The 25857-nt window shown below is 39.6% G+C and overlaps 1 protein-coding gene across 2 annotated transcripts in view; it reads right to left on the bottom strand.

Annotated features, from left to right (window-relative positions):
• The window catches only part of GRIA3 (glutamate ionotropic receptor AMPA type subunit 3), a 382312-nt gene that overhangs the window by 257384 nt on the left and 99071 nt on the right, over positions 1-25857 (bottom strand). For both annotated transcript variants that reach the window (XM_040405082.1, XM_040405083.1), the window contains exon 3: positions 18917-19156. In XM_040405082.1, coding sequence (XP_040261016.1) covers positions 18917-19156 — 240 coding nt within the window. The remainder of the gene's footprint in view (positions 1-18916; positions 19157-25857) is intronic.

The raw sequence follows: 25857 nt of genomic DNA, 5'->3' as shown, positions 1-25857 counted from the left end.
ATTGGCTGATAAGGGTCATATAACCAGGCTTCTACTGTCTAATGCATTTTTGGGAATTTCTCACGCAGGGATGTCTTTTTGAACAGCTCACTCTCAGACAGCAGCACTGTGCTGTCCGAGCATGAGCTGCAGGGAGAAAGTCACTGTCCCTCCCACCCCTGAAGCTGACAGAAGTAGATTTTTACCTCAATTATTTCAATCCCTGTCGGCTGCGGAGTCGGTGGGGGCGTGGCTTACCAGGTCCTGGGGGCGGTGTTTTTAAGTCAATCTTTTGAGAGTGTCCTGAATGGTCACCCTATCCGCCCCCTGAACTGTCACCTCTACAGCCCTACACTCCTTAACAGTATCATCCACAGCGCCCCGCCCCTTTAAAGCTGACCTGCAGCAGTGAAGAAAAATGGCTGGGTTGTTATGGAAACCTGGTGTAAAACTGTGTGCATGTGGAGACTAAGGACCTGCAAGCTTCTATAGGCTGATAAGGAACATGTGACCGTGTGTATTGCAGTTGGGATATGAGGAGAAAGACCTGCAGGCTTCTATTGGCTAATGTAGGTCATGTGATGTGCCATTATATGGAAATATCTCAGAAATGGTATGTGCTAGAGAACTGTGACCCCCCACAAGATTTCTTTCCCGGTAGCAAGGGATGTGTATACCAAGTTTTGTTGAAATCGATGGTTGTGTTTTTGAGTGATGGCGGAACATACATACACACATACGTCCTTCTTTATATATATATATATATCCTTCTTTATATATATAGATTTCTGGGGAGGAATGGAAAAAAACAGCAAAACTGCTTTTGAATTTTTACATTGTAAATTTTTCTATGTTCAATTTGCTTCATAAATTACATAATAACTTTACTGTCTGGATTAGTACGATTACAGTGATACCAATTATATATCTATAGTTTTTTTTTTTTTACGTTTGACTACTTTTGAACAAAAAAACATTAAAAAAATACTAAAGTATTTTTGCATTACTGCATTTCCCCCAAGATCCATAACTTGTTTACTTTTCTTTGCTAGATGATTTGTTTTTATTGATATAACTTGGTGTTATATAATACATTGGATATGCAAAGTAGTAATTCTGGAATTTTTATTTTTTGCGACCTTAACCGTCCAGGATAAAGATAATGGTAATTGTATAGTTTGGGTTGTTATGGATGCAGTGATACAAAATATGTGGAGGGGATTTTATTTTTTATATAGAAATACATTTTTTTCACTGGGAAAAGGGTTTTGTTTTAACATGGACATATTTTAAATGCAATTTTATTTAATCATTTCTATTTTCTAATCTGTTATTAGTCCCACAAGGAGACTTTGACTTGTGATCCTCTGATTGCTTCCATAGTACACTGTACTACCTAAGTAGTCCAGTGTATTATGCTGACAGGCAAGCTGTCAGGCTGCACCTCTGTCACGGCCTAATATAGGGACTATACACAGAGCATACATGGGAAACCTGGTTGCCGTGTACATACATCAGCACCTACAATCTCAATCTCAGCAGGACCGATGAATGACAGAGGGGACCTCCTCCCGCTGAAGCCATTTAAGCATCAGCCGGGTATCAGCTCTTCTGCAATCTGAGAAAATAGAGCAGAAGCCTGGCTGTCATACGAGAACCAAGTTCCTGCTCTTTGCTGCACGGCAGACCTGTGCAGGGCTCAGAATAGGCTGCAGTAAAAGGTTAGTGGCCTAAAATAAGGCCCCTAATGACCATTGCAAAAAGGCAAATTGGCAGCACATTATATAGTATGGTGCCATCTGGTGATGAAAGTGTATAGCAATGTGCATGTCCTTCTACTAAGCTGTGTCCTGCTGGTCACACGTGCTCAGTCAAACTCCTCAAAGCCAGGTCTCCGCATAGTGAGCATTTGTTCACTGCAAAGCAGCTAATAGAAATAGCTTTCTGCAGGGAAAGGAGACATTTTGTTACCTCTTGTACAGTAATTTCAGGGAAAGAAGATATTTATAAATGGGCCCTAACATCAAAATTCTGTAGAGATATATTCCTATTGGACATTCTCACATTCTCCTATTTGTACTCCTATAAAAGCTGCATACAGCATTTTTGGTAAAGCAATTGGATATTTGCATTATCTTAGAACATGATGAGATGAAAATTGACCATATCTCCACAAATATCACTGGACAGAAGAAGAATTGAGTTGCAGTATGCTGCCAATGCACTGAAGCATCCAGGAGTTTAGGTGTGCTCGATTATCGTGATTCTTTATAGCTTTGGGTGTTACTCTTTTTGGCCACAAGCCCAGAATTTTGCAGATGGCATATGGACTAAAGGAAGCTGCAGATTTTCTTTACTGTTATTTCTTTCTTTCAGATATAAATCTTGATCTGGTAAGTTAAAGCTGAGCACAAAGTGAGGTTATTCTCTGTCCTAGACATGCTTAGATGAAACATGCTATATTTGATCTATATAACATACAATAATTCACTCAGTCTGGACGCATGCTAATTTCTATAGATAGGAATCTGTCAAATATATAAGAAGCCAGGATCACTACTGGTCATCAGAAAAATCTATTTCTTATCCCACATGCTTGTTTTTATTTTAATTACCCTAAGGGCTTTGAACCATTTCTTGACTGGTGTAACCATGCTATAGGGCAGCCATTGACTTCTTTGCATCCTACTCTACCTTCAAAGTACCCTTGACAGTATCCATAGAAAATAAAAATGTGGCATGCTCAGTCAGACACTGTATTATGTAACTAATCTCTCTTAGAACCAATGCTTGAAAGAGGATAATAAACCCTGCAATATATGGTGCCACAAAAAAGTAATACACAACAGCACATGGAATACATTGAAAGCAGGGACTATGGGGGTCATTCACTATTCTGAAATATGCCTAAATTAGGCGCATTTCAGGTGCAGTTGGCAGCGGAACGGTTTGTTGCGCCGCTATCTGCAACTTAGCACCACTCACGCCAGATCTAAAATTGTGGTCGTGGTGTACGCCTATTTTAGGCATAGAAAATGGTCTAAATGTAAGACAGCAAGGAAGCTGGATGCGCCAAAGTTATGGAGAGGCCGGCGCCTCTTCATAACTCCGGCGGAAGCACCGCCAGCTATGGGCCTTCAGACTATTAAGACTGACGTCTAAAACACCGGTTTTAATAAATGTGCCCCCATGTGCATATAGAACGTCCAGGGCATGGATCTGTGTAGGTGAGACAAAAAACACTGAATGGAAACCTCCTATGTCATGCACTGCCCTTTTAGGGACCTGTGCCAGGTATCAACAGTGTACCAGTTTTTCCTATTACGTTACTTTAAATGGAGTCTGTCAGAAGGTTTCTTGATAGAAAACTTCTGAAAGATACAGGTAGGGGTAAGGCACAGTAGGTAATACATATCTCTGTCACTGCTTTGAATCCAAGAAGTGATGTAAATACTAACTCTGATTGCCGTGGGTGTTGACCCTACATGTACACTAGAAGTGTACCAGTTGAGGGCTCACAGGCTGCAGTACTTCAGTGTATGAACCGCTAGTCAACCCGTCCCCTCTGCTGTGTGATGGATGAATGACGGATGAAGCATTCAACCAGGAGACTGTTACAGCTGGCATTCACTTCTGGGAGTGGTGCCCCTGGCAATCAAAATGTATTCTTACATCACTCCTGGGATTAAAGGGGTTATCTGAGAGAATAAAGTGTCCCCCCCATGTGCCAGGCCCCCCACATGGAATATACTTACCCCGCTCCCTATGCCGCTCCTGGTCCCCACACTGCCGCTGCTGCTTCTCCCCGTACATGGATGAAAACATCCGTTGTCTGGGGGGAGCATCCAATGGCAGGCAAGGACGGGGACGAGCCTCCATAGCATCGTGGATGATGCTAGGGAGGCTCGTCCCTGTCCCCGCCTGCCATTGGCTGCTCCCCCGACACCAGATATTTTCATCTGTGTACTGAGAGAAGCAGCGGCGGCGGTGTGGGCACCAGGAGCGGTGCAGGGAGTGGGGTAAGTATATTCCATGTGGAGGGCACGGCACATGGGGGGGACACTTTATACTCTTAGATAACCGCTTTAAAAGTTATAATAGATGTATATATTACCATCTGCCCCCATCCCCTAGCTACTTTATATCTATCAGTTTAGCTTTGATTTCAAAACTATTTCAGGCATATGTAGGTCAGTGTATCCCTGGTGAGAAATAACCTATAGGATACTAGAGGTTTTTCTTATGAAGTACCTTTCTCTGCTCATAGTTGTTTGATTCAAGATCTGAAGACCTGTAAACTTTCTGCTGCTTGTCAAGCCTTTTATGTATACATCACAATTATACAATGTATGCAGGGAAAAAACAACAAAGAAAACGAACAGGATGGAAGAAATTCAACAGCTACATATTAATGGGCTTGATCTAATTTTCTTCACTTTTTTCCCATGGTGAAAGGAACATATCAATGTTTAAAATGTATGCAACCGCTTACATGGGGAAAAAAATATTTGGAGAAACGAATCAACTTAATTAAAAAGGGACTAAACAGAAACAGTAGGCAGTCCATTGTAAGTTCGGTATTAATGTGGACCACAGGGGTTTAATTGAACAGCAGGTGTCATGAAGCAAGAGTTTAAAAGCTATGAAGAGACTGCTAGTTGACTTGCTGTAGAGAGGTATATTCAGGGAAGAAGACTTTAAATATGGGAAATCTATCGATGTGTGTATGATCTGAGCAGAGGTGTATGTGGACATCCTTTGAGGAATAAGAATGTAATAATTAATAGAAATTTGAATTGCATTTACAGACAGCAGAGACACATCTTAAGGGTGTATTCAGACAAGGTGAGATTATTTGCAGTTCCAGAAGCTGAGTTAGGCTCTGAAAAACGATGTCATGTAAAATAATAATAAAAAAAAATGAACAAACATGGGCCAGAATAACAATTTGATATAGTGATGAGAGTTTATTAAAGGGGTTGTGCAGGGGGTTTAAATTGATGACTTATCCTCAGGACATCAATATCTGATCTACATTGGTCTGATACCAGGCACTCCCACCGAGAGTTGTTTGGAGAGGAGGCTGTGCTCCATGTGAGTGCTGCTTCTTCTTCATTACACTAGGTGTCAGCTTCCATGGAATGACGGCATAAGTTTAATTATAAGTACTTGCTCTATGCAAGTGTCTGGAACAAGTACTTGTACATAATTACGCTGGCTCACGAGATGATGGACAGTGTAATTAACAGGAAGCAGAGCTTGCATGGAGAGCTGCCTCCAGTTCAAACAGCTGCTCGACAGGGGCGCTGAGTGTTGGACCCCATGGATCAGATATTGATGACCTATCCTGAGGATAGGTTATCAATATAAAATCCCTGCACAGTCCCTTTAAAACTGGCTTTTTATATAGCACATCTTCTAGGTACATTCACCTGAAAATGAGAATGACCCTGGTCACTTTTTTCAAAAGTAATGAGAAGAGATGAGCAAAAGTTTTTAAAAAATTTATTTGGCAATATGGATATTATTGCTGTACTGGCCTGCCATCTCCTGCAGGTTATTTAATAGTAAACACAGAATATTAATCAGCTGTGGCATATGCACTTTTCCAACCCCAGCGTTCTCCTGCCCTACAGGTGGGAGCCATTCTTTCTTCTGCTTTTCCTTTATTTTTCCCCAATATCATCTAATATCGATGAGAACATCCAGCTCCTCCTCTCTCTGCATCTTGCTGACTTTTCTAGGACATGGAGAATTTAAAGGATGATTTGGAAGAAGTAAAGCCAGAAAAATATGAGTATGATCCTCACTAGGACCTGACCCCCTAAGGGGTACAGACTGGATGGTATTGGTTGGCACCTTATTGGTATTGAATTACATATCTTGGTTTCCGGCTGATGTAGAAGTAAATGTAGAAATAAATTAAACTGATGCAGAATAAGTCTCCCTGCACTCTCCCTCTCAATATTGTATTGTCCTATTAAAACTTAGCAGTAACACTGTCTATAGCGCATGAGTGCTTGCCAATTCTCTTCCTATGCTCAGCTCACAGGACAATGGCAGAGACCGAACAGGATGAGGGTTTTTTATGGCTGTCTGCAGATTCGGCAGATTGTCTGGCTGCACAGCATTAGGGGTGATATTGCATTCGCAGGCTTGTCTCCTCTACACTTAGTTTTGCTTTGTAACAAGTGCAGCCGCCATTTTAGGAAAACTTGATTAATTGTCACGAAGTGAAAAAGAATATTCAGAATTGTTTCAAATAAAAGTTTTCCTAAACTTTGGACCGGATCCCACTTTGAATGCTTTGCTTCGCTCAACACTGGTAATGAGCATGGAATCAAATTGGAAAAAGTTGCACATTTTTGCACAAAATGCAACTTCCTTAAAAATGTACCACTTTTATATTCCAGAACTCCCAGCCCACCTTATGTTGTGAATGAAAATGAGGATAGACGGTTTTAATTTCATAAAACTGCGTTTTGAGAGAGATATATGAGCACTGAAGATAAAGATAATAAATAAATTGTATGCAATACTTAGTCTTTATTCTAGACCAAAACACTGCAACGTTCAATCAAGTTCACAGGTTGATATTTATCAAGGGAAATCCTCAGTCAAAATTTGGTTTTATGAAGCATATTTACCGTATATTAGATGCAGAAATGTTCTTTATGGCACTCCCTGGAGAATAAGCATACTTCTTGATAAAACTAGGTCATTTTGCTAACAAATTATGGAAAAGAGTATTTTCATTCATTCATATATTTGGTTTAAAGGCAAAATAACCAGATTTGTAAATAATTTTCAAAAATAAATGCATGCTAACTGTTAAGCCTGTACATTTTTAATTTATATGGTTAATGTATTTATTTCAAACATCTCGTTCAGGATTATTAATGATACTGTCTATATGTATGTTCTACACATAAAGTCATAATATAATAATTTATTCCACAGTCATACCGAGATAAGACCATGTAGCCTTTTTACATGAACCTGATCATCTTCAAGCCACTAATCAATTGGAACTACGGTACCTATTTTTACAACTAATATGGATGGTGTAATAAAAATATAGTAGGTTACCAAAATAATCTTTATTTTCATGGTAGATTCTACATCTATGATGGGCGGTCTCAACAATATGCATTGCGAATGATCTTCAATATCATCAAAACATGTTTTTGGGTAAAGAAAACACCAGTTTCTCATGACAAATATTTATTTACTTGTAGCATTATGTATATAGAAAAGAAGATTCTTGGATCTTCCTTGCTGTTCTTCACCTCAACCCCTGAATGACATTTTAGCTAACTCTTCAACCCTACGTGGCACATGAAACAAAATAAGAGTATGTAACTGCTGCTCAGATGTAGCCTACAAATTGTAACCAATAAAAATACTTTCAGGATGAGTGGAAGGACAGAAAAAAACTTTGCTCTGAGTTGAATTCTCAGTTTTAGATGTTGGCTTGCCACTGAGTCTGTGATCATATTTCTTATAATTTGGGAGACATCTAAGCATGACAAAAAGTTTGGCTGAGAAATAAAAATGAGCAGGAGCTATGACCTTTACTTACTAAAGCTAGCCACCCTCAATGTAGTTGAAACATTTCCTAATATTTATTTTGTTGGTTTGCAAGCTTAAAGGGGTTGTGCTAAGTTTTGAAGTTATCCCCTATTCACAAAATAGGTGATAACTAACTGATTGGTGGAGGTCTCACCATTGGGACCTCCACCAATCTAGAGAAAGGGGGTCTGTTCCCCCAGTCTGAAAGAGTGGTAGGTCACGTGCTTCTTCGGAAATAGCCAAGCACTGTACCTGACTGTACCAGCTAAACCTGCTGATCCATCAGGATGGGAACATGGGATCCTTATTCCTGGGATTGATGGAAGCCCCAACAGTCAGACACCCACCAATCAATTAGTCATCCCCTATCCTATGCATAGGGGATAACTTCAAAACATAGCATAACCCCTTTAAAGAGATGTTTGTAATATAAGTTGTCCCAAAGTGCCAAACAATAGTGTTGATATAAAGCAAGTTCTAGTTATGAAAATCCATATAGTGAGTTTACAAGATTCCTCTTAGCCAGTCAAAAGCTCTGAAAAAGATCATGTTATTGTGTCATCTGTGACTACGTGTCTGCGGTTTTGTTGAGTCAAAGATTCTTCTCAGACCTACTGACAAAGACCTACTGACCCTATAGAACTAAGAAGTACATTTTTCTGACCCATGTTTGTAATACTTTGGAGTCTGAGTATCTACTGGATGCAATTATTATACAGTCAGGTCCATAAATATTGGGACATCAACACAATTCTAACATTTTTGGCTCTATACACCACCATAATGGATTTGAAATAAAACGAACAAGATGTGCTTTAACTGCAGACTGTCAGCTTTAATTTAAGGGTATTTACATCCAAATCAGGTGAACGGTGTAGGAATTACAACAGTTTGCATATATGCCTCCCACTTGTTAAGGGACCAAAAGTAATGGGACAATTGGCTTCTCAGCCGTTCCATGGCCAGGTGTGTGTTATCCCCTCATTATCCCAATTACACTGAGCAGATAAAAGGTCCAGAGTTCATTTCGAGTGTGCTATTTGCATTTGGAATCTGTTGCTGTCAACTCTCAAGATGAGATCCAAAGAACTGTCACTATCAGTGAAGCAAGCCATCATTAGGCTGAAAAAAACAAAACAAACCCATCAGAGAGATAGCAAAAACATAAGGCGTGGCCAAAAACAACTGTTTGGAACATTCTTAAAAAGAAGGAACGCACTGGTGAGCTCAGCAACACCAAAAGACCCGGAAGACCACGGAAAACAACTGTGGTGGATGACCAAAGAATTCTTTCCCTGGTGAAGAAAACACCCTTCACAACAGTTGGCCAGATCAAGAACACTCTCCAGGAGGTAGGTATATGTGTGTCAAAGTCAACAATCAAGAGAAGACTTCACCAGAGTGAATACAGAGGGTTCACCACAAGATGTAAACCATTGGTGAGCCTCAAAAACAGGAAAGCCAGATTAGAGTTTGCCAAACAACATCTAAAAAAGCCTCCACAGTTCTGGATCAACATCCTAACAGTCCTGGAACAACATCCTATGGACAGGTGAGACCAAGATAAACTTGTACCAGAGTGATGGGAAGAGAAAAGTATGGAGAAGTAAAGGAACTGCTCATGATCCTAAGCATACCACCTCATCAGTGAAGCATGGTGGTGGTAGTGTCATGGTGTGGGCATGTATGGCTGCCAATGGAATTGGCTCTCTTGTATTTATTGAAGATATGACTGCTGACAAAAGCAGCAGGATGAATTCTGAAGTGTTTCGGGCAATATTATCTGCTCATATTCAGCCAAATGCTTCAGAACTCATTGGACGGCACTTCACAGTGCAGATGGACAATGACCAAAAGCATACTGCAAAAGCAACCAAAGAGTTTTTTAAGGGAAAGAAGTGGAATGTTATGCAATGGCCAAGTCAATCACCTGACCTGAATCCGATTGAGCATGCATTTCACTTGCTGAAGACAAAACTGAAGGGAAAATGCCCCAAGAACAGGCAGGAACTGAAGACAGTTGCAGTAGAGGCCTGGCAGAGCATCACCAGGGATGAAACCCAGCGTCTGGTGATGTCTATGCATTCCAGACTTCAGGCTATAATTGACTGCAAAGGATTTGCAACCAAGTATTAAAAAGTTAAAGTTTGATTTATGATTATTATTATGTCCCATTACTTTTGGTCCCCTAACAAGTGGGAGGCACATATGCAAACTGTTGTAATTCCTACACCGTTCACCTGATTTGGATGTAAATACCCTCAAATTAAAGCTGACAGTCTGCAGTTAAAGCACATCTTGTTCGTTTCATTTCAAATCCATTGTGGTGGTGTATAGAGCCAAAAATGTTAGAATTGTGTTGATGTCCCAATATTTATGGACCTGACTGTAATTAGTAAAGCTCACTGTGAGATATCCTTTTAAGACTTCTACCAGTATAATATGATAAATGGCATTTCCATATTAGCATACTGTATATCCACACACACACATTATAGCTTTGTGCAGAATTAAATTACGACATATTTAGGCAGCTTTACACCTCCTGTGAGCTACTATATTCTATCAAAGCATGGCCTAGAACTCACTAAATCCAGATTACCCACATCAAAACTTGACCCCTATTTAGCCGTTATTATTCCCAACAAGCTTTAATGCTCTTAGTGAACCATGGCTCCCCTGTGAGTCCCTGGAAAATACATATTTATTACATGACAGACTTTGATGTTAATGTATGCATGAGACATTTTAAATAAATGCATTGTTCTTAAATGTAAAATATCACCTATTTTTTAACCAGACCGAGAACCATATTCTTTTTTCTTGTCTGTGTTTATTTTCTAATTGTAAATTTATTTTAAAAAATCTATTTTCTGAACATAGTCACATTTAGATATATGCTTTACAGCAGGTGTATGGACCATTGGCCCAATGGACAGGATATAACCAACTGACTTTTATGACTTTCTAGACTTGCTCTTTAACCTGTGAAGAGATTCACATAAGATATTAACATAAAAAATGATTTAAATAAAAAAAATAGGTTATTTTTTTTACCTACATTTGCCAAGTTTGTGACAAAATAGAATAGGTGAACTTAAGTAGAATGTTACATGTTGCCATTCTTGTTATGTGACTGTATTATTCTGTATTATAGTCATCCGGCATTTTTATGGTTCTGAAGTCTATGAAGCCATTACTTGTAGACATATTTACTTCAGTAGAGATACTTAATTGGATACGCACTCGGACATTTAGAGTAATGCAGCAAATAGGGTTTTATTCGCAAAAATATAACAGCAATCAATAAGAACAATTTAAAAATGATTAAAATGATTAAAATGTAATGCAGAAACTTTGGCTTCGGGATATCTGCACTTAATATGCGCTGGAAGAAACGATACAGAAACAACATATAATCAGCTGATTTAATAGACAGAATCATCAACCTACAATTTGAAATCCCCGCTTAGCCGGCAAGCAGGGAAAAAGGGACTCTCAGTTGGTCAATTTTCATCACGTGATCAACTGGAGGAGGAGTCGACAACACGAGGGATGCCGAATTCTGTTCAAAAAATCGTTCACACTGAAATAGAGGTGATACTCAACGAAACAGGGTGGAAGCGAGGGGTAAGCGAAAAAGATCCACACTGGAGATTAGTATGGTAACGCTCTATATACATCTACCTTGCAGAGACCAACTGAATAGTGAGTACCTCTGAAATAAAATCGTGTGATATTGAACATACGCATATTGAATATACGCATACTGCTTGTTTGACTAGATTGTTTAAAGTTCGCATGATAAAAATCTAGAGTTAAAAATTCGAGAGAGAAAGTTAGTGTTCTATCAATCGAAACAACACAATTAAGGAGAACTGTTCATATGAACTGTTTGTCTCGATTTATTTAATCAAGAACCTAGTGGATCAAAGTGCCAAATGAACTGTTTGCCTCGATTTATCCCATCGATTATCTAGTGGATCAAAGTGCAATAATGGATTAAAATATCTCTATATTAGGGTGTTTTTCTTATTGAGTATATGGACTACCTGGACGAATATATCCATCTCAATATTATATTTTATATTTTTTATTTTATATTTTTATATGTATTAGTACAATTTTTGCATTACATTTAATAATTTTTAAATTGTTCTTATTGATGGCTGTTATTTTTTTGTGAATAAAACCCTATTTGGTGCATTACTCTAAATGTCCGAGTGCCTATCCAATTAAGTATCTCTGCTGTTTAAATTTATAGTGACTGGGAGGGCAAAAAGTCACGATACGAGCACCGGTACCATCCACTTGGAGGTAGAGCAACCCTAAGACTTTATTATATATTTACTTCAGTATTTAAGCCACATGGAGTTGACATTAAATATGCACCAGAGCTGGTGGCACACAAAGGCACACTTACAATGTAATTAAGAATTGTTTGCCAGATATTCAAATTACCTCCGGTCATGAGAACCTACTGGCATATTCCTGGGTAAATTGCTGTGGGGTCTGAAACCTCTTCAGATTTCACACCATTTGGGTTCTCATCTAAAGTTTTGATCTGAAAGATAATCTCCATTTAAAATTGGGTGGGGGAATTTATTAAAGGTATTACACCACTATTGTGGCATAAAAAAGTTATTATTATAGTGCACGGCATATTTGTGTGATAATGTGTGACTTTTTGAGCTTAACAAAGTGGCAAAAAAAGGAGCAAGTCTTAGCCCCTAGCTGAGATAGATTTGAGTTTCTGGTACAAAGAGTGGCAGAGCTGCACCTAATTTATCAAGAAGCATCAGCTCTGTCAGAGGCATCTCACTCAGGTGCACAGGGGATCAAGTGTTGAGAAATCTCCCCCAATTTTTTCTTGTGAATTATCTCTTATAATCACGATGCAGGGGTGTAGCTATAGTATGTTCAGTGGCTACCAGGCCCAGGAGCCTGAAGGGGCCCAAAGACCCTTGTGCCACTTAAGAAGACACTGGTATTATAGAAAATGCATGCTGGTCAAATTACACCTCTGGATGGAGGAAAGGGGTTAGGTCAAGAATTTGGCATAGTGGGTGCTGTTTAAATTTTTGCCTCAGGCTGTACGAAGGCTATGTGCTTCCCTGCCCCTGGCCACAAAGCTCTGAGGGATGGGGGGCCCAAACTGAACTATTGCACCAAGGCCAATGAGCCTTTAGCTACACCCCTGTCATGATGTCTTAAGTTACTGCTGCCTTTTGTACATTTCTGAATAACAAAATATCACTCAGTATGTTCCTTTGACATAATATAGCAAAAATCCAGTTTGCACTTAGTGGGACAGCCACAAATCTGCCTAGCTCTGTGTATTATGTTTTCCTGACCTAATCTCCTCCAGACTTCTTTGTGTTACCTGATTTTTTTGTCTATGTAGTATTTGCTTGAGGGAGTGGCACCTTCAAATGTGAATGCGCATTTATTTTATCTTGGGAGTAGCATTCCTCTGCACTTTTGCCCTTCCTATCCAATAGAGCGCCGTTATTAGGTGGTACATATAGGTGTGCTGGCTCCTCCTCCCATTGGTTGCTTAATGCACATGGAGGTGACTAGGAGCAGCACACCATATGTGCGGCGTCTGCGCTCCTGAACATAGAAGCCCAATGGCTTAGGTAGGTTTAGCGTAGGACCCGCCTGACCTGAGACCACCTTGGCACTTGGTAGGCGGGCTTAGATGTGTTTTGATCAAAATATATTGACTAAGTGTCTCAGATATTATCATATCAGAGTGAGGACTTTGTCCATATATAATGCTTGCATCTACTTTACTAAGTGCATTATTATCTTATTTCTGTGGGTTTTCTCCAATAATATTGTAACGGGGTTCCGAAGGTGCACTCGGTCCCCCATTACCCGCAGACCTGTTGCTTAGCTTTGGGAATGAGGATCTGTGTTTGACCTCATTCCCAGGGCGGCTTTACTGCTGGGTGACTCCCTGCTCCTATGTCTGCCTTGAGCGCCGAGCTGATCACTCGGTGCTCAACTGGTTGGTCTGTCGGTCATGTGACGCTGGCCACGTCACATGACCCTCACTCCCCACTATATATACAGGCAGCCTGCTAATCACAGGTTGCCTGTTAATTTCTAGGTTCCTGGCTATTTGTTGGACTACTGAAGACTCACCTGATTCCGTTCCCTGACGATCCTTTGCCTGCTCCTCCTGTACTGCGCATCCGTCCTGGTATTTTGACCTCGGCTCCCACCTGACTACTCTCTTAGGACTCCTCTTGTACTTCTCTGCTCTCCTGGTATTTGACCCCGGCTTCTCCTGACCATTCTTTGCTTAACTCTTTGTACTGCGTAGCTCTCTTGGTTCTGACCCGGTCCGTTCATGTTCCGTATTTTGTCTTGTCTGTCTTCCCTGCACGTATCCTAAGTTAGGGACTGTCGTCCAGTTGTCCCCTGTCATCAGGACTCGTGAGGCAAGTAGGCAGGGCCAGGGGTGAGGGTGGAGCGCAGTGGTCACTATCCCTCCCCCTGTGAGTGTGTGGACGTGACCGTTACAAATATGGCCAGGGACATCCCCACATTTGTATATCATACCGTGCAGGATGTCTTTATCTTAGTTTTTTCTGTTATTTTTTTATTTTTTTGTCTATGTAGTATTTGCTTGAGGGAGTGGCACCTTCAAGTGTGAATGAGCACCTATTTTATCTTGGGAGTAGCATTCCTCTGCACCTTTGCCCTTCCTATCCAATAGAGCGCCTTGATTAGGTGGTACATATAGGTGTGCTGGCTCCTCCTCCCATTGGCTGCTTGATGCACATGGAGGTGACTAGGAGCAGCACACCATATGTGCGGCGTCTGCGCTCCTGAACATAGAAGCCCAATGGCTTAGGTAGGTTTAGCGTAGGACCCGCCTGACCTGAGACCACCTTGGCGCTTGGTAGGCGGGCTTAGATGTGTTTTGATCAAAATATATTGACTAAGTGTCTCAGATATTATCATATCAGAGTGAGGACTTTGTCCATATATAATGCTTGCATCTACTTTACTAAGTGCATTATTATCTTATTTCTGTGGTTTTCTTTGTGTTTCCATCAGATGATACCATGAGGATCTTCCCTTCCGGAATATTTCTTGGTTCTTTTAACATGGAAATGTGAGTGCGCCGGCAATCACTGCCTGTACCAGGAAGCACTGAAACAGGAACAGAAAAGGGGAGGCCGAGGACTGAAAAACTGAATATAACTTTTTAAATTTTATTTTAAACAGCGTTACTGGCCAGACAATCCATTTAATATAGGGCATGATGGAACCCAGGATTATTGCATATATGCGTCTATTCGAGCAAGTCTTCATTTTATTTTATTCAAACTTTGGAGTATTGAAAAGCAACTTATTATTCCAGCCAGACCTAGCCCTGATTACAGAAAAGATTTATTTCTAAATGAATACATTCTGAATGCATTGACGTATCCAACAGAAGAGCTAATTACAACTGATGGACTCTCCTACTGCTTGCACACATGGATCATCTAAAGTGAATCTATCAAGGTACATTCATTGCTTACACATTGCTGAAAAAATGGAATGAAAGCAAGTCAAGAAAAAAATTGTTGATTCAATGGAGAACATTTAATGTGACTGCATTCATTATACGTCCATTCTTTCTCTAAGAAAACAAACATTTAGTGTCACAAGTTTGATTGCAGCATAATGTTTATGTAAATGATATCTTACAAAGCAGAAGAAGAAATAGAGCTCAGCGTACAAGTAGTAAAACAGAATACTGAGTGTTTTTTTACATTATCAGGCATCTTTACAATAAATAGCATTATTAACATTGTCACGATGCGGTTTAACATGCCCTGTGATGCCATGCAGGCTGGCTGCATGCGCCCTGGCATACTGGCTGCAGGCCGAAATCCTCTGCAGGCTGGTTGCTAGGGGCTGCATGCTGGCATGCGGTATCTGGTGTGAACCTGCCTGTGTACATGTGTACCCCTTTGACTGTGTCTGTGTTTGTATCCATGCATCCTCTTCTGTTCTGTGTTTCCTGGTTGCCATGGGAAATGGCCGAACTGCAGCGTTGTGCTGTGTTCTGGTTCCCTGACCTGTAAGGGTTAATCCCCCTGAGTTGCTCTGTAGGTGTGTTACTCACAGGTGCACTCGTTGGGTGGGTATTTCTCCCTGGTATCCGTGTGTTCTGGGTAAGTTCTGTTTTATTTGATCTGTCGGTCAGTCTTGTTTGTTCTGTGCCTAGTTATGATGTTACGCCCCTTGCTATTGACCCTTGGGGTCCCTGCTGTCGTTCATGTCTGTCCATGTTTCTGTATGGTATTCTTGTTCTGCATTGATGTTTCCATTTGGTTTCTATGTTATGTTTTTGCCTGTTCATGTCTGTATCTGTATCTTTCCATAGCTTAGCAGAGCTGTATCTGCGTCTGATCACTTAGCAGAGCGTATCTGCATCTGTTTCTGTTATGCCTGTTTCTGTTCTTGTTTGTGTCAGTTTACTCTGCTTCTGTTCATGTCTGTTTTGTCTGCCTGCGAAAGTGGGTCCCTGGCTTCCCCGGAGGGGGAATCGCCATCCGTGTGCAGCTCCGCCTGGGGCTGCTTACCTCCCACTGCTTGTGGTGCAGGAATCTGCTTCTGTCCTCTGTCCTGTCTATTCCTGGTTTCTGTCATGCCTGTAATTCGTTTCATGCCTGTACTTCTATAGATACCTTCGTAGTTATCTCTTGGTCCTGCTGACCAGTTGCTACTGTATGGGTGTGTCTCTGGAGTGGCATCTGTCAGCTACCCTAATGGAAAAGTCTATCCCCACCATCAGGGGCCCTTGTGAAGTCCAGGTAGCTGCTTAGTCACACACCGTCTGGGTACATATAGTCAGTAGCACAGTGGGTTTTCACCCGCTGATCTGTACAGTACTCCGCGGCATGTCTGTCATTGTCATGTGCTTCTGTTCCTTGCATTACAGTTTCCGTATTCCTTAGCCTGTTTTGCCCGTCTCCTGCCTTGTCTGACGTCTCGGGGGTTCACTGGAACCCCGGCACGTTACAAACATAAAATAGATCACTTATGTTTGTTATTTTTCACGTCAGCACAAAATAAAAATTCGTTATATGTGCTTGTACAAGAAAATGCTAAAATACCTCTCATACTGTACCTCTCTTATTTAAAAAAAAAAAAAAAGCTTGAAAGGAAGAACATATAGAACATGTGATGCTCAAAAGAACAGACAACACTGTTAGCCTCTGGTTATGAAGCTACATGGACTAATGCTCAACTATGTAAACAGCAACAGGGACTCTTAAGGTATGTACCAACAATCCATCTATGATATTGCTTCACCAATAAAATATACAGGTTAAGCCTCAAGTAGGACATCTTTGGACTCAGGTTGGCCATGAAGACTCTTAGTCCTTGTAGACATGGTAGGAGGGCAGAGTAACTCAGATCCATGACATGTGGATGGACATTTTTAAGACACTGGATGGCTTTGTGTAGTGAATTGACTTTAGGAACCATATAAACAATAACAGGGATTTGGACTTCACTGCAGGGGAGCCACCAGGCCTCAGGTAGTAGTCTCTGTGTGGTTGACGGCTGACCCCTAGGGGGTAAGGCAAAATCACAGTCAGGGACAGGGTCAGGGCAGGGATAGTATGTGTAATATGGTAAACTGTCTGAGGTCAAGGCAGGCAGTCAAGGCCAATATGGAGGACTGGCACATGTCAGGTCAGGGAGTGGAAGGTCATAATCCAGGAATCAGGCTGCAATTGGTACACAGGAAGACAAATGAATACAGTATACATTTGGAGGGAAATAGCAAGCTAGAAAGCCTATTGCTCAAGCATCGTTCTATAGGGGAAGATGTCTTAAGTACCTAAAAGTGGCCAGCTTTAAGCTGGTGTGAGTGAGGGTGGCCCCTTAAGAGCTGGAAGCAGTGAGCACACGCTCCCCCTGTGAGCTAAGGGGAAGGACCTTGCTGAAAAGAGCAAGCGACAGACTCCCATGGAAGCCAGGACAGAATACTCTGCAACTGGGCTCTCTTTAAAAAATCTGCAGAAGACCGATGGAGTGGAGCAGCGCCCCTGGTCGCCCTGAAGAGTGAAGCTATGGCAGGTGGCCCACTGATAGCAAACTAAAATCTTTGCAATGTATCAAGAGGCTTACTCTGAATCCCTCATAGACAGTTATCCTTTGCCTAATGTACATCAATTCTTCTTTAGGAGTTATTACACAGGTATAAGGTTCAATGACCTCATAACACTTTTACATTGTTTAATATTAGAAGTCAGTGGGGTTTATAATAACCATTTAGTGTAGGAGTATAAACATTTATGCCATAATATATTCTTATTATAGGAAATTACCATCTTTGCAAGCAAGTTCTGTCAAATAATAAGCCTGCCTGTCTATAAGAACTCATATTCTTCATTTACGCCAAATAGTCCTCGTATGTCTACTCTCAAGAACGAGTCATTTGCAATTCCACATTCTTGGAATGTTTCCATTTTTACTGGGATTGTCCACAAACACATGAAGCTTTCTTCTAAAAAGCAGTGACATATTTGTTCTAAGATTCTGTACAGTATTGCAAGTCAGACCCATTAACTGAATTGGTGATACCAGACACAACCAAGTGTGGTGCTGTTTGTGGAAAAAAGCAGACATGTTTTCCTAATCCTGCACTACCCCTTAAATGGGAAGTATACAGATTATCAGTATGTGCAAGCAGATTGATCTTTAAAACCGCTCCTTCTACATGTCTAAATACACACCACAAGCCACACTAGCTATGTGTATGTTTGCAGCTAGGGACCTGTAATAATATAGCTCTTAGTCATATGGAAACTCTTTAGTTCTTACTGGAGTAATCTGTGGCCATGATGGATAACTTTTGTACAAAATGACCTTTGGTGAACGTTGGATGTTTCACAGGAGTCAATAGGAAACTATTCACATGGGGATATGTTCCTTTGATGCAGAACTTATCTTTTCTGGGATATCCATAGTAATTATACATATTATAATATTGTCAGCTAAACCTGCCATGTACTGCTGGACTGGTCAACAGTCTAAAGTATGGAGAGCTCCCAATTCTCCCCCAACAAAATGTATTTTCTTCATGGCTCACAATTCACCTCTTGTTTTCAGGCCTTGACCTTTATAAGATGCCAGAATCAACGGCATTTTGGTTTTTTACAAAATACACAATTTTGACCCCATAATTGTTATTTTATAAACTGTGCAGTATACAAATCGGAGAAATCCATTCATAACTATGAGACGAATTATACAATCTGTACTAAAGTCTTCATGGTATGCTTGTCTGTATGGCTACATGTCAGACTTGAAATATAACATCTCAGTTATGGATTTTTCTTACCTCTTTCAGTATCATATAGATACACAAATCTCTGCCAATCGTAATCATTGAGAAGAGTCAGAATAGGTCCTTTAAGTGCCGGTCTCATCTGGATGACGAACTGTACATCTGCGTCTGTTGGAAAGCTTGGTGTGATGAATGACGTATGAAGGGCACCACAAAATGATGTAAGAGTGTTCATAGACATTTGATCGTAGAACCCAAAGATGGCATAGACGCCACGGGAAAACTGTGAACAAACTGAGAAGAAAAAATGGTAAATAAAGAGTTTAATAAAAGACATAGAAAATGCAAAAGACAAATTATTTTGCTGACAATTTAGTCAAATTAATTAAACAGTAAATTGTGATATCACACATTTCATTGAACTACTTATTTTTTCTTCAGTTCTATACATTTGGATTTTTCAAGATAAAAAAAAAGACTGTAAAGAATTTTGATGGGTATTTCATTGTAGATTATTCCTTATTATCTATGTATCAAATATTACAGTATCTTTTTGCTAAGTATTCTACCTATCCATCCTATCTATCTATAAATTATTTATCTATCTAGATAAAACATCCATGTAGTTATTTTCCTATGCCTGTATATTATCACAGGCTTAATCTCATGTTTTAGACAATTACCCTGGGTTCACACCTGAGCGTTCTGAAAGGAGCGCTCTGTATGCGTGATTGTACGGGCGTTTACAAGCGTGCATACAGAGACAAGCGAACACTCATTGTCGCGCGTTCCCTAAAGTCTATGTACGGGAACGCGCGACAAAATGCCCCAAAGAAGCTCAAGTACTTGTTTGAGCGTCGGGCGTTTTACAGCGCGATCGTACGCGCTGTAAAACGCCCAGGTGAGAACCATTCCTATAGGGAAGCATTGGTTTCTCCTTGTTGTGCCTTTTACAGCGCGTAGGAACACACTGTAAAACGCTCAGGTGTGAACTTAGGGTTATAGTTTATTTTTATACAAGCTTCTCTTTTGCCCGATGACAGATATTTTTCTTATAGATTAAAGAGGATTAAACTTTATGACCTTATTGTTATAGACAAGGACAGATTGTGTACACAACATATAGTATTTACACCTATAGATATTACAGAACAACATCCCTCTTTGGTCTGAAGGTCATTGAAGTTAAATTCAGCTATTGAAAGCAAACGTTTCTGATCAGGGAGATACAATCTATCATTCACATTGTCTAAAAACTCAAATAAAAAAATAAAAAAAACTATAATGCCATAGAGTTGTAGCAAGGGTAATATTCTGTAGCAGACTTATGAATATTGTGTAGCGTGGCCATCACTGGAAAGTAATGGCTGCTCAAATAGTGTATGCTCTAAATGTTTGTTTAGTGCTTGCAACATCTGCAATGAACCAAGTGCTAACATGAAATCCTGTTGGCATTGCCTCCTAACAATGCCGTCTTTCCAAGATACAAAGACATGCAAATTTGAAAAAATTATGGCTTCTACAAATGGATAATGATCCTAAACACACCTCAAAATCCACAATGGACTACCTCAAAAGGCACAAGATGAAGGTTTTACCATGGCCCTTACAGTCCTCAGGTCTGAACATCATTGAAAATCTGTGGATAGACCTCAAAAAAGGTCATGCAAGACGGCCCAGGAATCTCACAGAACTGGAAGACCTTTGCAAAAAGAATGGATTAAAATCCCTCAAACAAGAATTGAAAGACTCTTTGCTGGCTACAAAAAGCGTTAAAAAACTGTGATACTTGCCAAAGGAGGTGCTCCTAGGTACTAACCATGCATGGAGCCCAAAGTTTTGCTTCAGGCTCTTTTCCTTTTTTGTTATTTTAAAAATAGAAAATATTTCCTTAAAATACAAAGGGAATGTGTCATCTTTAAATGGCTTCTGTCAGCAGATTTGTACCTATGAAACTGGCTGACCTGCTGCATGTTCGCTTGGCATATGTGCCTGCATTGCTGAGAAAAGTGATGTTTTAATATATGCAAATGAGCCTGTAGGAGCAATGGCAGCATTGCCATTGCAGAGGAAGCTGAGCCCATTGCTCCTAGAGGTTCATTTGCATATATTAAAACTTCATTTTTCGCAGCATTGTTGGCACATATGAACATGGGACCAACACTGATGCTTTCAGCTGCCAAGAGTACTGTTGAGCACGAATATTCGAAAAGCTAATTTTTCTCTTGAATATCGCCACTTTGAGAATTTGCGAATATTTAGAATATAGTGCTATATATTCATTATATTGAATATTCGTCATTTTTTCCATCTGAACACATGATTCCTCCCTGCTTCTTGCTTGTGGGCCAATGAGTCATTGGCCCACAAGCAAGAAGCAGAGAGGAATCATGTGTTCAGCTGGAAAAAATTATGAATATTCTAAAAACCAATATATAGCACTATACACGCCTGTATTGATTGAGTAATATTCGTATATTACGAGATCATTACCTTGCTGATTTTCGAGTAAAAAAAAAAGAATGTAGAATACAATGAATATTCTACTAAATATTTGCGAAATATCACGAATTCGAATATGACCCCTGCCACTCATCACTAGCCAAGAGCACATGTAACAGGTACAAATCTGCTGACAGATGCCCTTTAGCTTTATGCCTTTTGGAGATCATTTCATTTTCTACTTGCTTAACTGTTCACAGTAACAGTAATTTTGACCAGGGGAGCCCAAACTTTTGCATGCCACTGTACGTACAGTATAAATTGCTTTATGGCACTAGGGAAATGATTGAAAAAAAGATATTTTTTTGATAATAAAGTTATGTTTACAAATTTCATTAGGTAACTAGTTTTACTTCTAAATATATGACTATTGAGTGGAATTCCATATACTCTTAAAATGTCAATACTTAATTAATACTTGAAAATTACCGTAATAATACCGCAAATTAATACGTGATTAATTAATCAGGCTATGGTGCTGCATATACGTTGCTCGTGTCCATAGCTTTTAATTGGTCCAACATTTGACAAAAGATTGATGTCTTGCCATTTGTTGGTGCTATCCACCTGTATATGTTTTGAAAAGTGTAGTCGAGTATGCTTTCCCTAATATACAAAAAACATACACAATGAGCTGTACTTTGTCACAATTAATTTTATGGCATGCAGTATGCAACTATATGACATGCATTCGCATGATATATGTTGGGGCCATATATTCATCATATATAGTAGGAGCATTGTTTAGGGTATATACCCAAGATTAACAAGAATTACCTCTGAGCAGGGCATTATTTTACAGTACTTTAGGTATTCTAGAGATGTTATTTTTTACCCTTCTAATTCAAGATTTTATCATCTATAATAAATACATTCAGAAAGAGCAGTAGCACAAACATCACATCACAAAGTTTTTTGTTTTTTTAAATAATTCTATGGAAACCTTTGTGATAAGATAACTGAAAAATGGAAAGAACATGAGTATCCCTGTTGATCATTTGTTATATAGCTTAGACTGCAATTCTTTCTTAGGAAGATACAGAGAGTATATAGAACACAAGCTACAAAGGGCTTGAGGCATGTATAATTATTGAAAACAGAAACTGACGGCTAATAAATAGCAGGAGGCATGCTCCAAAATGTCCCTTAAGGATTCCACAGAGACTGCAGACGCACATACAAAAGTGATGAATTTTTTTTTCACCAGGGATTGCCTGGCAATTTCTCAAAAGGTGATCATCATTCATGGCTAACCAGCCCAAAACATGGGAAATACAGTATATTACTGCACAATCCTACTATAAATGCATGATATTACTGCTTCTACTACTAGTTATATTGTAATTATGACTTATTAGTTTGTGGCAATAATCATTACAAATTTATAACATTCCCTAACTAATATTATAATAGTATCCCTTTGATGGCTATCTAAGGAGTAACTATTCATACTGATTAGTACTGTGCTGACCAAAATTGACTAGGCAGATAACAAATCAATTTTGGCTACAACATTTTAGCAATAATGGTTTAAAAAAGTGGCTCGAGTTGGGTACGCACACAGAGCATTGTAAATGAAGCAAACCAATTAACATGTGATCATATTGGAACCTGAGCTGTCCATGAACAGGAGATAATGGCTGGCTTGATGTTACCGCTCATTAACATAAACTTAAACTTGCTCTATTGTACTTGTTAAACTCTATTGAGGATGGTGGCAGGGTGGCTCAACGGGTAGCACTGTGGCCTTATAGCACTGGAGTCCTGGAATTGAATCTAATTAAAATGTACACAGTATATCTATGAAATTTATATAATTTTCCTATGTTTATATCTGGTTTTCGCCCCCATGCTTTAAAAATAGGTTAAGTGATTCCTATGCAATTGTGTGTGTCTGCAGTGGCATACCTTCAATGGAGGCAGACCATGTGACTGCTATGGAGACCAGAGGGAAGAGGAGTGTTGCACTGAACTCCTACTTTTGTTCTTGATATGAAAGTACTGCGTTTTCATCCAGCTGTCACCAGGGGAACTCAGTTCAAAGAGACAATTACAGCTTCCATTGCAGACCATGATAGCTGTATAAGCTTCTATGCACTGAGCTCCCTCTAGAGGTTGCCGCAGGGAGACTGATTTGTGATATGAACTAGTTCCACTTTTTCCATCATAAAAGTCAGGTAAAGTGGTTGAGGCCAAGGGTGACTATTTATTACAATTTTTTTTAACATTTAAATTTCTTCTGCTTAATAATAAAGGACTGTACATTTTTCAGAAATCCAAGGCTTTGTGCTTTGCCTTTCCCACTGCTTGGGAGTGTTTGACGCTTGGGTACTGGAAAATTGGTGGTGCAGGGGGGCCTATATTAAGTTTGCTATGGGGCCCTATGAGATCTATTTATGCTTCTGTGTCAGGAAAATTAGTCCCATTGTAAATTATGACAATCTCTGTACAGTGCTGCAACCCCAAAAATAATATTTTATGATACTGACATTTTTGTAGCATGTACTGACATTTTAAATGGGTTGTCCCTTGTGTCTGAAATGTTAAATAATTGGACTTACTAATGTGCTTGATTGCTAAAATGTGCCCCAATCTCCCAATTCCGTCTTGTATATGACACAGTTTCCTATGTTGGCATGTGACCAGTGCTAAGTGTGAAGAGGGCTGAATGACTCATTTCAATAGCCAAGCCAGCCCAATGCATAGACATGTAAGCAGTATGGCTTACCTACTGGAATGGGCCAGGAAGCCAGCCCCCTTTACCATGTAGCATTGGTCCTATATCAGCACTGGAAACTCTCTCTGAAGATAAACTGGGAGTGCAGTAGTTGGGAACTGGGACCAGGGCTGACACCTGCCGATCAATGCACCTTTGCACTATAAAACATATTAGGAAGTAAAATCATTTAATATTTTATTAATATTTTTCTCTTGTTGGATGATCTTTTTAACATTAGCATTGACCTGAAAAGTCAAAGAATCAGCCATATTGTAAGTCAAAGGCCTCTTCCACATGTCCATGATGACATCTAAGACAAGATAGTCAGTGGCTCATCCATGAAGATGTCTGTGAAGAATCCTTGTTTGGTCTGTGTGTCCATTATTAGCCCTCCATGTGTCATCCGTATTCCATGTAAACTACTTGGCTGAAAACTAGTTTCCAGAGCATCTCCTATCAGTGGTTCATGAAAATCACAAAGCAAACATGGACGGCACCCGTGTTGCGTCCATGGTTTTCATAGCCACATAGAGTTATTGAGGGATCCATAATCAGGACAAAAATAGCGTATGCTTCCATGGTTTCACCCCAACCCACAGTCAGTAGCAAATCACTGCTATGTGAATACACACAATAAAGTCAATGGATGCGTAAGCGGTCCACGGACAGCACACATACATAATTTACTGACCTGTGAATGAGGCCTTAGATTGTGGGAATACCCTGCTTTATTAATATACAAGAATCTAGAGTACATGGAAAACTTATACAAGTCAAATTTCTTCTTCAAAAAAAGAAAAACAAAACTGGTTCATTAGATTTTATTGAATTGCTTGTTTTTGCTCAACCTCTTTGAAGACCAAAACTTTACAGATGTACAGAGTAAGAATTTAGGGACTCATACCAGATAATGTAACGTGCAGGATCAGCATGCTTTTAGAATAATTGTATTGGATGGCCTCCAGAATATAATCAGTTATCAATAATTACTGCAGATATCAGTCATAGATTTCCAGAATCTGTAGCATCACGTTATCTTCCGAAATTAGCCAAACTCCAATAACAAACATTATTTAAACCTTTTCCTTTAATACTAATAAATTACTTATTATCTACTCAGAGCACGCCACAGGATGCCAATTGGATTTTATCATCCCATTTAAAGGGCAAATAAAGCTTTTTTGTAAGAGGTAGATAAAAGAACTAATTATCTTAGCTCTCATTTGGTTTCTAAACCTGCAACTCTATTAATATTCTACAGCTTTCATTGACAGGGTCCGGTAAAAATGTCACATGTGTAGATAAACAGTTCGGGGTTCCTGGGCTTATAAAGTTTTACAGCTGATAAATGAAGGATGGCAATAAACAATAACAAATGACACATGATATTAGAGTGCATGTGAAAAGGCTAAATTAGCATTAATAACATGGACTTTAATTGCCATGAATACAATTTTCATTTGAACACCTTTGCATAGACTCCTCACTGCACATTTCTTTCCCTATAAACACCCTAATGATCTCTCTTACAAAGTCACAAGCAAATAATAGTGAATATAATTGGCACTGTAATTGAACAATTACGTTGAGTCTTTTCCTTGTATCTTCTTGTCACATGCTGACTTGATGTTTGCAGCCAGTGGTCCTGAGAAATATGACGATAGCTGCAAAGGATAAGAATGGCCGTCGGCCATTCTTTTGATTTCTTTAACTTCCTTCCTAAACCTTTATTAAAATTCCAGTGGAGGTATTGTTTAAATGTTAGCTGCAGGAA

The sequence above is a fragment of the Bufo bufo genome, chromosome 8 (assembly GCF_905171765.1).
Source record: "Bufo bufo chromosome 8, aBufBuf1.1, whole genome shotgun sequence".
Taxonomy (NCBI): Eukaryota; Metazoa; Chordata; class Amphibia; order Anura; family Bufonidae; genus Bufo; species Bufo bufo.
This window is presented reverse-complemented; position numbering and strand designations above follow the sequence as displayed.